General features: G+C 36.8%; 1 protein-coding gene across 1 annotated transcript; it reads right to left on the bottom strand.

The window, feature by feature from the left end:
• Positions 1 to 3197: 3197 nt before the first annotated feature.
• On the bottom strand, positions 3198 to 5142 carry LOC127364544 (complement C1q tumor necrosis factor-related protein 3-like). The gene is made up of 3 exons (XM_051402171.1): positions 4917 to 5142; positions 4555 to 4686; positions 3198 to 3754 (listed from the first exon to the last, which is right to left on the bottom strand). Exons 1-3 carry the CDS (start codon positions 5140 to 5142, stop codon positions 3480 to 3482), a joined length of 633 nt encoding a protein of 210 aa, XP_051258131.1. The 3' UTR covers positions 3198 to 3479.
• Between the last annotated feature and the right edge of the window lie 8346 nt (positions 5143 to 13488).

The following is a 13488-nucleotide window of genomic DNA, read 5'->3' as shown; positions in this document are numbered from 1 at the left end:
CAAACGATATAAATATTTAATCGCGATTAATTGCATTAATGTCATAATTAACAAGCAATTAATCGCACATTTTTATCTATACTCAATGTCCCTTGATTTCTTTTTGTCCCATTTTTTTCCCTCATTTTAATGCTCTTATCAACATGGAAAAGTGGATCGGCTTTTTTTGAAAACAACATTGGCATATACTGTAGTGTTCAATTTCACACTAACATTCTCACTTGGAGCAAATAATCTCTCACACAATGTAACACTGTCCATCAATAAAAGGGTGAAAAAAATACTTTGTCACACAAACAGCCCCTTCAACAGCCCTTTCTAAGGGATCAAAACAGGGCGATAAAAAATAAAATTACAAAGTGCACATGTAAGGTAAACTAGGACTCAGCCTATAGTGCAGTTAAACCATGGCTTAATACTTTTCTCAAGTTTGCTTTGAACTTAGTCAGGCTACTGCTCTTTATTCACCAGAGGCTCAACCCAGCCTCTTATTTCAGAAAGAATGAACAGTAACGGTTACCAATAAAAGGTAAGCCTACTACTTCTTTGCTTTCAGCCAGTTACTCAAACAGACAAGCCTGTTGACATTTTCAGACAACAAGGAATCCATCCATTTTGACGAAATACGAGTGACCAGAACACCTTCAAGCTGTCTGTTAACTGAAGGAATCAAATAGTTAGGTCAGTCCATTCATTAGCTGTTCCAATGTAAAATGAAGTTAGTTTAAGGAATTGTTTAACATTCAGATTGTAGGGAGGTTTTATTTTAGCATGTACCATTATGGCCAGTGCCTTAGTGGCTGATGTTCAGTAAGAGTTACAGAAAACTAGCCACCTAACTTTTACTAAACTGCTAAAGCTACATTTCCTAAGCTAAAAAAGTCAGCAACCTCACAGGCTGATGATGCATAGAGGACATGGAGAGTATTGTGTGTACTGCAGGGTGGAGCAAGTTAACCCAGTTGTTCTACTACCACCACCACCATCCCATGCCACCTCATCAAGGACTGTTTACCAGCTATCTCCACACTCATCACAGAAATCATCAGCTCCTCTCTCAGTTCTGGCTCAATCCTTCATTCACTCAAACTGGCTGCTTTCACCCCCATCCTTAAAAACCTGGACTTAACCCCAACATTATGTCAAACTTTCAGCCCATCTCCAATCTCCCCTTTCTGTCTAAAATACTGGCACTGTCGCCAAACAACTCAAAACCCACCTCTGCTCAAATAAACTGTTCGAACCATTTTAATCCGGCTTCCGTTCACAGCACAGCACTGAAACAGCCCTTCTCAAAGTGCTGACCACTGCAGACTGGGAACACCCCACAAGAGCTGCAGTTTTGGAGATGCTCTGACCCAGTCGTCTAGCCATCATAATGTGGCTCTTGTCAATGATGCCATAACCAGAAAAATAATGTTATGGCTGATCGGTGTAAGTACACCCCACAACAACAAAAAATAAAAACTCACCAAAAAAGTTAGCATGGCAGTTACATTTAACTATACCGTCCATTTTGACACAAAAAATTAGTGAATATGCCTTTTTTAAAGAATTCCGGATTAAAACTTCCTGATTGGGGGCGGTAGCAGCCCAATTTTTTAGGGACCTGGCTTGTGAACCAAAAAACGTGGCCAGTTCAAGTCCAGCATGGATCATAGTGTGGACTGGTAGCTGGAGAGGTATCAGTTCCGAACTTCTGTGCACTGCTGAGGTGCCCTTCAGCCAGGCACCTAACCCCAAACTGCTTCTGGATAGCCGCTTCGTGACAGCCTATCACTCCAGCATTTGTATTGTATGTATTTGTATTGTTTTGTATGTATTTCAGGCCTAGGTGTGTAAACACTGAGTGAAAAAACAATTTCCTCATGGGGATTAACAAAGTAAATCTTAAATTTAGTGTTACACAACAGTGGAACTCCCTCGACTATATTTGTATCTCAACAGAAGACATTTCCACCATTCTTAATTATACCTGTATATATTTCTTATCACTTTGACAAACATATTGTGTATTGTACGGTCTTGGCAGGGAAAGAACAAAAGTACAATGGATCAATAAATTCTGACTATATCAAACTATACTGACACACAGTAAACCTTACATAGTTAGTGGCTGTTTTCCTAAAATAAAAAAACTTAAAAGGGGTGGGATGTATGCTACATTTAAGGATAGAAACAAACTCCCTACAAAGCTGAACAAATGTGTGTGGTTAAGAAAACATACAATGAATTATAGTGTGTGACGGTAATAGTTCAGGATAATAGTATAGTTAATCATTCTCCAACATTTTAGGCTTCCAGGAAACTCAAAAATCAGTAAACACTTGCATCATTTTATGGCTTGTTTGTGAGACTGTTAATCTAAATTACCCCAGAACTGCTTTTAAATATCAGTAACATAATAACTAATACCGATACACAAACAGGGCAGCAGAGCATGTTGATCTTTAAAAGCAAACTCAAGACTGATTTTTCAGTCTGGCTTTTAATAGATTTTCAGTTGTTTATTTCTGTTTATGCTTTTTATCTGCTTGCTCTTTAAACCCACACATTGTATTTTTATATGAAAAGTCCTATACAAATGAGGTCTGATTGAAGCAGACTACAGATATAACCCATAACATGCCACAGTAAGCAGTTATGGAATATTATTAGACAATTTATTATTGGTATTGCTGGAATAACTTGTGTAGAAGACTGCGGGTGTGTTGGATGTGTAAAAAAGGTAAATCAGTCCACTATCGCTTCAGCTTCAGGCACAGCATTTATTGTCTTCATCATAACTCAACTTCATCATCCCCATTGGAAAGTTCTTGCAGCATAAAAACATAAAACAATTAAAACATGGTAAAACCGGCTTAAAACAAAGTCCTAAGCACTGTCAACACAAGTAATCTACATTACCATCAGAACAAAGCTAATCTGGTTACGGGAACTTTTGTCAATCGTTAATTGCCACACCCAGTTAGCTGTAAAAAATCATTTCAAGCTTTTAACTTAAATATATTCATTATAACATTTTAATTATTTTCATCCTTGTTGTTAGGTAATACCTAATGTGATAGGTCACAGCCATAAAAATCATATTCAGTCATTTTTACTGCCACATAAAAACAATTCAGAAAGTATCCTGATAATTTTTTTCCCTCAGGATCATTATGCTCAACTTTGACATTTCACACTACAATCTCTTATGGCCTTTCTGTTGACGTAAACCTGCAAATAAAATGTACATTTTCTACTCCTCAATATTCAGTGTGGTCATAAAAATCATGATTGTCTGTGGCACATTTCAGGAAAACCTGCCCAATAGATTATCCAATCCAATCCAATCCACTTTATTTATATAGCACGATTTTAACAAACACAAGGTTTCCAAAGTGCTGATTATGAGATACAGACAGCAGTTTTCAGTGATCTTGGATTTTTGAATTCATCTTCAAGCAGCGATCAGTAGATATACAGCCTATCAATTCTCACATCTGAGTGACCAAAAGCCCACTGAAAGTTGTATGGTAGTCAGTTCCCCAAACATATGCATTTGCAGCCAAGCGCACGTACACCTGGTCTCCTTGCTGCAGCTGCAGGAACACTGAGTTTCCTCCATTACCAGGTGAGTCTTGCTGGTGATGATGGGTCATGGCTATGAGTTGATTGTTCTTGTAGAGTTTCAACATTGCCATATGTCGTCCTCCAGCATGATAGAAGATGGAAAAGTGGTAAACACCTGCAACAGGTGCAACGAAGATACCTGTGGAAACAACAGTGTGTTTATATTAATTTTTTTAATTACAACCTTTAGTTCAGGTTTTTTGTTTGTTTTTACTATTTGGCTTGCCTAACATCATATTAACTCTTCTGGGTTGAACATTTATGTCTCATGTGTTTCCTCAGGTGTTAAAACAGCTCAGTATTAAGCCACAAGAGTCCCGTCAATTCCGCCATACATCTTATCTCACATGTATACAAATAAAACAATTATTTCTTGACCCTGTGAATGATGTGATTGACACCACTTAGACATTTTTATTTGCTACAATTAACTCAACAATTTATTTAATCATGGTTGTCAAGACAACTGCCACAGCCTGTTTTCCCCATTAATCCTCAGACTCTGCCACCTGACTCTCACGTCACCTGTTTCCACTTTCCCTTATCAGACCTGCACTATATTTACTTGATTATTTCTTTATACCTTCCTGTTGTGAGTGCAAGTTATGCCTTTGATTTCCGGCCTCTGTAACCTGCATGTAGCCAGAAGCCTGAAACCATACCTTTTTACTTTTGTTAAGCACTTTGTGACCTTGCTGTGTGAAATGTGCTATAGTAAATAAACTTTACTCACTTACCTACCTTAACCTTTATCTGTACCTGCCTGCCAGTCTGTCTCCACCCCACCAGTCACTTGTTTGGATTTTCTATCCATACCAGTGACTTTTTTAAAATATATATCATTGAACTGTTTCTGTCTGCCTGGATTGCCTGTTGCCTCTCACTCACCTGCCTAATAATTGAATACTGTGTAAAACATGTAGGTGGACTGAGTTTTACCTGTGAATTGGTTGTAGGCATTACCAATGTTTGTAATCACTGTTCTGTAGATTAAAGTTATGTCTGTATTGAATGGTCCAATGTCTCTACTTCCTCCTCCTGTAGCTGCACTGAATATCACCTTGGTTCTTTCTGTGGAAAACAAGAAATTCTGATCACATCACTTTGTAAAGTATTTCCAATACCTCTCCTGAAAAAGCATCAGTTGTTTTGATGTAATACTGACAAAATACTTTTTTAAGGCTTAAGGCTTACTCTATCATGCTAGGCCTGTTTGATATTTCACTTCAATTTAATCGTAGTATTCTATCACAATAAATTAAATGCCTAATGAATTATTCGATGAAAAAAATACATTTTACCTTTGTTCCTCAGTTCCATAATCTGGTTTTCACTGTCCTTCAGCCTGGTTTCACTGTCCTTCAGTCTGGTTTCTACAGCTCCAAGTTTTTCTCTTATGGCAACAAACTCCCTCCTGAGGTCACACATATCAGGATGGTATGACTGTATTTCAGTAGCATTGCCATCATCCTGGGCCGAAATCGAGCCACAGAAAAGCAAAACAAACCATAAAATGGTAAAATTCATCTTCCAGGTTGACTCAAGATTGGTAGCCTCAAGTCTGACTGATGTGATATTGCTGGCTGCTGTTATGTTTATGTTTATGATCGCCTATTCATTTTTAACATGCCATATGACACGTGACTTTATTTTGTAATTGTTATCTAATCTATGTTTTCTGGCAACTGTATGCTAAAATGCCTGCCTGATGTTTAATGAATTACTGTTAAATCTGAGGCATACATGTTATGAATAATCCAAATTTAAGAAAACTAAATGCTGATTTTGTTTCTATTCAAAAACATTCTTAAGCCATTGCTTCTCTTCTACATTTAAGTGACAAGAAAGCCACAAAGTTATATGCACTTCATGGTCAGGCACCTTCATATCTTAAAGAGCTCATAGTACCCTATTACCCCACTAGAATACTGCGTTCTATGAATGCAGGGCTACTTGTGGTTCCTGTAGCCTCCAAAAGTAGAACAGGACCCAGAGCCTTCAGGAACCAAGTTTATCCCTTAGTTACGCTGCTATAGGCCTAGACTGCAGGTGGATTTCCAGTGATGCACTAAGCTTCTCTCTTTCCCCCCGTCTCTTTCTGCACTCATTTCGTTACTAACTTTACTTCTTCCCAAGAGTTTTTGTGCTTTCTCTCCTCGCAGGTTCTCATGGATCCTGGTGGTGTCTGCTGCCATGGTCCTAACTTGACCTCCACTGCTAATATTAATGATATTTGTAATGGCAATTTTTAATACACAACTGTTATAGAGGCTATTGTACACATAATCCTTCATCATTATTATTCATCATTCCCCATCCTTGTGGCTATTTTCATTGTCGCCATCATCATCGTCATCCTTTTCTATTAATATGGCTGTTGCTATTATTGTTGCTGTCCATCTTTGTGTCTGTCTCCGTCCTTCTCTCTTTACCAGTCTATTACTGAACATATTGACCTAAAAACTGTGTAATATCACAATCAGAGTGCAGAGTTAAAAAACATGCAAATCTTTAACTTCTGTCAAAATCTCCACAAGACAATCCCAAGAATTGTGTTCACTATTATTTAAAGTAATGTTGCTAGAGCTGAGATAAAGGATATAGGTGGTACACAAACCCAAAAACGAGATTGTTTCAATGCTTGAGCCTTTTAATGATTCATTATACACAATCGAAGAAAGACAGATGCAGAATAAAGTTGTGCAAAAGCCATTCTTTTCATAACCATTCAATGTTCTCAACAGCACAAGGCCTTAGAAGCAGCTCCTGTTTATGTAACTTGTCTCTTCTTTCCTTGAGTAGCGTTACAGCGATAGCAAAGAAATTAAGATTTGATGTGAGATATAGAGCCTTCAGTTTATGTATGAGACAGATGACACAAAGACAGATGAGTGCATATACACACAGTAGACACAAACAAACATTGTCCACCGTCGGTGCTTTTGACAGATTCTTCATGCCTCTGTGTTTGTCCAGGAATCAGCAGGATGTGTTGACCTGTGAGAACCAAAGATAGAGGACTTAGGATGACATAAACCAAAGCCTGACACAGTAATGAGACATTAATGGGCCTCATGCAAGAACAAACAACAAACAAACACATTTTGTCTTACTTTTGTTCGTATCCATGAGTTGTTCTAATCTCATTGACGGCATTGTATACCACAGCCCTAATCTCTTCGAAGGACATACCCTGCACAGAGGCTGGATATGGCTGCAAGGCCTTACAGCAAATCTACAGGGGGGATAGACAGACAGACAGAGTGAAGTTACCAAGAATAAAAACATAACCTGAGAAATATAAGAGTCCCAAGTCAGACAATGCGAATTATGGATGCAAAATGTGAAAGTCAATACAAGCTAAATAAACATAGTGACTAAAGAAACATTCTGCACTCAAATCATCAGGATTACCTCCACCTCTTCCAAAGTTTCGAATGTATGAAAGTTGTGAATACAGAAGTCCTCACATGTACGCGGATTCATGGGACCATGATGGTTTCCTGAAGGCAAATAAAAAAGTGAGGGTAATGTTAATGTTAACTGCATTGCGTTGTCTTAGTACTTGTACTTTGTGCAATGACAATGAAGTTGGCTGTCAGATTATTTAGTATCTAGACAAATTAATAGGATTTTTCTCTTTCTGTAGATGATATTCATGTGTCATACAAGTACACAACATAACAAAGGGTAATGCTCTTTAGTAAAAACCTGAAGAGAGGTAGATGGCGGGCTTGAGCAACTGTATATCACAGTATTCTTGGAAGGCTGCATGAGTTTGTAATGACTGCAGTGTCACTATGGTTGAATAAGTTAAACACCGTTGAGACCAAGACAAACATGTTGGTTCACAGGTTGTTGGTGCTCTGTGTTAGTTCGTAGCAGAAAGTTTTTCTTTCTCATAACAATAATGTGTTATTTCACTCACCCTCTGATCCGCTCCAAGGTTCGTCCTCTTCTTTCCAATAAGCTGGACAATTTGACACAACAGTGAGTCAGTTCATGTAAAAGCACATAACAAAGTACAATGTTTATCACAAATGTGATGCACGTTTATAGAAATCTGAAGAAAAATGCACCCATTTAGTCCTAATCTAGACAGACGCTTTCCTCTTTCTTCTGAAGATCAGTTTCACACACCAGTTCAATTTTATCATCATACAAATCTAAAGAAAAATGCACTTACCTTGTTCTGTTATTGGTTCTGTCGTAGGAGGGGCCTCTGATTCTGGAAGAGCTAGACAGTTTGAAACAACAAGAAATGACATTTGTTGCTTTGTGTGTGTGCAAAATCTTTACATGGATTTTCTTTCTTAAACAGAATAGTCACAGTACTCATACACAATAGTGATGGGTCGGTCGCAATCGATCCGGGTCTAAGAGCCGGCTCTTTGAAGTGAACGACGGGAGCTGGCTCCTGATTGGGAGCCAGATCCGGATTTTTTTTCCAGATTTTCCCGTTTTTTCCTGTTAAAGCCGCGTGATTGGTCAAGATGTGTGGCGGCATCTGTGTATCTACACTGAGCAGGAGGGGGAGGGAGGGGTTACAGACACACACGGCACAGTGAGCACGTGAACCGGTGGGAGGGAGATGTGAGAGCGAGAAACCTTGGCGCTACATAGACAGAGACTAAACACATTTTAATGTGATAGTTCAAAGGCAGAGTGTACACTGTGCAAAGTTAAACAGTTCATATCAAGCAGCTTTTTGTCTAATTAAGATGGGTCTTTGTTTTTGTGTTTAATTATTTATTTTTGTAGCACTCTGTTCCATGTTGAGTATATTAATAAATCCATATAAATACTAAACATTTGATATAATGCATGTATTTACATTAGATATTCATTTTACACATAATTTGGTAATAAATTAATTTAAGCAAAAAAAAAATATGAGGAGCCACTTGGGAGCCGAAAGAGCCGGCTCTTTTAGTGAGCCGAGCCAAAGGAGCCGGTTCTCTAAAAAGAGCCGGAATTCCCATCACTAATACACAAACACTGACTAAATACTCACAAGCACCCCCCGTCAAAGCCATCATGGCAACAACAAGTACAGACACAGCTAGCATCTTCATGGTGAAATTGCTGCAGATGTCAAGGATGATGACTTTGAATAAAAACAAACAGATATATTAGTCAGACCTGTACTGGGAGAAACGATGACTGTTAGTGACTGTCGAGCCATTAAATAAAGGACAGAAAATAATAAGCGTTAATAAGTCACAAACCTGTTGCAGAATTATCTTCTCTTCTTCCTTCTATATTCCTTGTCTAACAGGAGAAAGTATGCCTCTTTTATACCGTTGCTTATGCCATCCTGCCCTCCCAGAACCAGGAACTGAGGATACAAAGAAAGACAATGAAAACAAAATGTAAACATGAATGAACATAATGTATTAGTCATTTCTGTATTTGTTTAGTGACAGAGTATGCTGAGTCCAGTGAAGCAGAAATGGATTAGGTATCAATTTCCAAAGAAGAATTTCCCACTCTTCTAGTTCCTTCAGCAACAGAAGTAGTATCAAGAATTGCACACACGGGAGAAGGAAGTTTATTAACATAAAAAAAACATAGTTAACTATTTAAATTGATTAAATTTAACAAAATAAAAGAACACGTCTTTATGAAATGTTGGAAGACCATAAGCCACCAGAACAGCTTCATTGTTCTTTGGTATAGGTTATCTAAGTCACTGGAACTCCAAGAAAAGAAAATTACAATTACAATTTTATAGTCACGATATAGTCAGGATAGTTTCGATTTATAGTCAACAAATGAAGTTGAAAAGTGAATTAAAGTAGGTTTTTTCAAAACAAAACAAATGTAAGGCAAGTCATGAGGGCGTGAATAGTCAGAATGTTTGCGGAGGGAGTGGACACACACACACACACACACACACACACACACACACACACACACACACACACACACACACACACACACACACACAGCAGTAATCAACAAGGAGTGAGATTGAAAAAAACAGTCCTGCACAAACCTCAAGGGGGGACTTTATGAAACTGATGCTTATAGACTTCAGTTCAGCTTATCATAATAAATTCATCATTCCCACCAGACTGGATGACTAACTAACTGATTTGACTAAACATATTCTTTTGCACTTGGATTCTGGATTTCCTAACTACCAGAACCCACGTGGTCAGAATATGCAGTCACACCTCCAACCCCCCAGAATTCCCAAGACCTCAACTTGCTCTGCAAGGTTGTGTATTTACAGCACTGCTCTACTACTTGTACACACATTACTGTATGGCCAGACACTGCTCCAGCTCCATCCAACAATGATGACAAGGCCTACCATTTTTTGCTTAATCTCATACATACTATAACTGTTCACCAAATTAAGTGTTTTTTCACACCAATATTTACTGTAAAAGTGAACATATTACCAGAATAAACCGGCATGTAGATGAGAAATACTGTTGCATCCTGTCTGTGTTTGTGATTCTTGTGTTGGTTCAGTAATACTGACGTCCCCTGAGTTCCCATGAATTTAGGAGGAGTTGTCATTGTTTGGTAATAGATCTGATCTGTGTTTGCTACAAGCAAACAATATCAGTCAAAGATTCAAGGTATCTGATCTGTGTTTGTTGTACGATGCACTTTAATGGTTATTTTATTCAACGTCAGGTTGTATAATGAAATTCAGATACAGTTCTTTTTATGCTACTTGTAAAACAAATAGATTGATAAGTGATTAATAAGTCATAAAATAAAATTGTTGAGGATGAATTTAGCAGTCTCACAGCCTGAGTGACGAAGCTAAGTCCTCTTCCCAGATGGTAGCAGGATGAACAGACTGTTGCTGGGCTGGGTACAGTCTTTTAGTATCCTTGGGGCTCTGTGGTATACCGGATGTGGGGCTGCATCAAGACTCCTTTAAATACTCTTCCTCATCCACCTCACAAGATCACAGTGCCTGATCAGTCAGTTTCTTTTGTGAAACATTGCTTACTTGTTATTTTTATATTCCTCTAACCCTGCTCTCCTCTGCCTGCAGTTCTGTTTACCTTGGTTCCGGTCTTTGTCTCTAGCCACCACCCTCGCATTCCCTGTCTCTCTCCCTAGGATCCACACTTAACTCAACAATCCCTAGACCTAGGTTACGACAGAAAGGGATTATAGAAAATGTTATTACTCTATGATTATTTGATTAACAAGACCAGTAAAAATAAAGTACCTCAAAGACTTGGTACTAACCCTGTAGATCAGGGGACTCAAACAGCCAGCCGGGGGCCAATGACATTGTTTCATAAATATAATATAATCTGGCATGCAGGATTATTATTTTTAAACAAATGTTTCTAGTTGTTTCATATCAATTTAAACTACCACTTCATTTACAATTAAAATGGATTCCCAATTAAATTTTATTTTTTATTTTGTTTGGCACCAAATGATAGCAAAGGTCAGAGGTTTAATGTGTGCACACAGTCGATAAGCAGAGAGCAGCTAGCTGAATTCAGTAAGTTACAGGAACTGAAGCAAAAAGTGTTACAACCACACCCTGTGTTCCTATGTCTCTGTTCTTTTTGATTTTTATTGGGTGTTTTGGATATTTGCTTTTATGATTTAAATGCAATGTATTAACTGAAGTGAAGAGTATTCTGTTAAATGCCCTACCAGTTGCCTCAAGAGACACAAAATGTGTCCTTTAAGGTTTGTTAGAAATCTGTCATGCAGAGGTCAGAATCATTGGTGGAAACACACATTTAAAATTCATTCACTTCTCACTTATTGATAATTGTTTGTTCTATTTCTATTATGATCTATTGATCCAGCTAGAGTTTTGAAGGATTGGGAATTGGTTTTATAAAGAAATAGCAAACCACATACACCACTTTTACATTCTCATCTTTTAGGATTTCATAAAAAAAACACAAACGTTTCAGAAATGCTTTTAAGATACAACAAAAGAGTTTGACTTTATTGATTTTGAAGAGAAAAACAAGATAAGTAGATACAAGATAATTAACAAGTATAACTCTCAGATTATTAATTCTGATCTAACTTTCCAGATAACACACTGTAACATAGTCTGTAATCTGTTTAATAGTTACTTGGTCACATCCAAGATGTACAAAGGGCACTTAAAGCAGCTGTAATAATAGGAATCAATTAAAAGTGAATAATAATAATTTCAGATCTGTTAAAAGAAATTATAAATTGTAACTGCAATGACAAATAAATCATATCTTTATTCACTGTTCAAACCTGACTGACCAGAAAACCACTGAAGGTGGTAATGAAATTGTTTCCCCACACATGTGTATTTGCACATGACAATAAAGTAACTTTGAATCCTTGAATGATATAATTTGCTCATGTAGCAAACACAGATCAGATATCTATTACCAAACAATGAAAACCACTCCTAAATTCATGGGAACTCAGGAGATATCAGTCTTACTGTACCAACACAAGAATTACAAACAGAGAGAGGACGCAGCAGTATTTCTCATCTACAGTTTATTCTGATTATATGTTCACATGTACAGTAAATATTGCTGTGAAATCATATATATATATAGATATATAATAGCAAAACTGTGTGTCCCTGTTATGCATAACAGCTTGCTTAAACAGTTACACATTTCAATAACAATAACAACAACAGAGTAAAAGCTGTGAGAATAAACTGTGGGAATAAACTTGGATGTGTACAAGTAATTATTAAACAGATTACAGACTTTGTTTGTGTAATGTTGTGTTAAGTAGCTGGAAAAAGTTAGAATTAATTATAACATCTCATCTGAGAGCTTATAGTTTAGCTTGTTTTTTCCTCAAAACAATAAAATCACCCATTTCTGTTGCATACAAATTGTTTTTGGAACTGTTTTTGTGTTTTTTATTAAATCTAAAATGTGCAAAGTGGATGTGTGGTTTGTTATTTTATTTCATTAAGAAAAGCTGTATATGAATTACAATATAATGGATTATAATATAACATAAAGAAATAGAACAAACAACTATCAATAAGTTAAAGTGGAAATGTGCAAAGTGGATGTGTGGTTTGTTATTTTATTTCATTAAGAAAGCTGTATATGAATTACAATATAATGGATTATAATATAACATAAAGAAATAGAACAAACAACTATCAATAAGTTAAAGTGAGAATTGTATCAATATGAATCATTTGTAAATCTGTGTTTCCACCATTATTCCAACTGCTGCATTACGATTTACAACAGATGTTAAGGACACATAAGGTCACATTTTGTGTGTCTTAAGGCAACTGATGAAAACAGCCCCTCTGCTGTGCCAGCCGGTCGGGGTCTTTTCATACTGCACCAAAGTAATTTGCCTTGGTAAGTTGGTGCATAACAATTAAATACAGAAAAATATCAAATAAAATTAAAATAGATACACTGGATAGAAAACTTTATGCACACTACGTCGATGACGTATTCCTTGTGATTAACCTTAATGTGATCAAAGTTATCAGTTTACCTTATGATCAATGATGAGTGAAGAGCAATGCTGAAGATCTATGTTGACACTCTTTCAGAACAAAAAAGCTATCCTAAAACATCAAGAAAAAAGACATACTTTCCTCCTTTCTAATGTACATATTGATGAAAGTAACATGCTGGGATTCATGGGTTGGCAAGAGGGTGTTATGGAGACTATGCAGAAATATATTATGATTTAATTGCAAACATATATTAATATTTGATTGATAAAACCCCCAAATGAAGATATTTCAACTAAAAATATGACATTATTGTGGCACATTAATAAATCATAATAGAAATATCTAATGGTGGCATTAGAAATCAAACCAAATATTTAGACATTTTTCCAAATACATGTCTGGATAAGAGAGGAGAACTGATTTAAAGTTTGACA

The sequence above is a fragment of the Dicentrarchus labrax genome, unplaced genomic scaffold (genome assembly GCF_905237075.1).
Source record: "Dicentrarchus labrax unplaced genomic scaffold, dlabrax2021, whole genome shotgun sequence".
Classification (NCBI taxonomy): domain Eukaryota; kingdom Metazoa; phylum Chordata; class Actinopteri; family Moronidae; genus Dicentrarchus; species Dicentrarchus labrax.
This window is presented reverse-complemented; position numbering and strand designations above follow the sequence as displayed.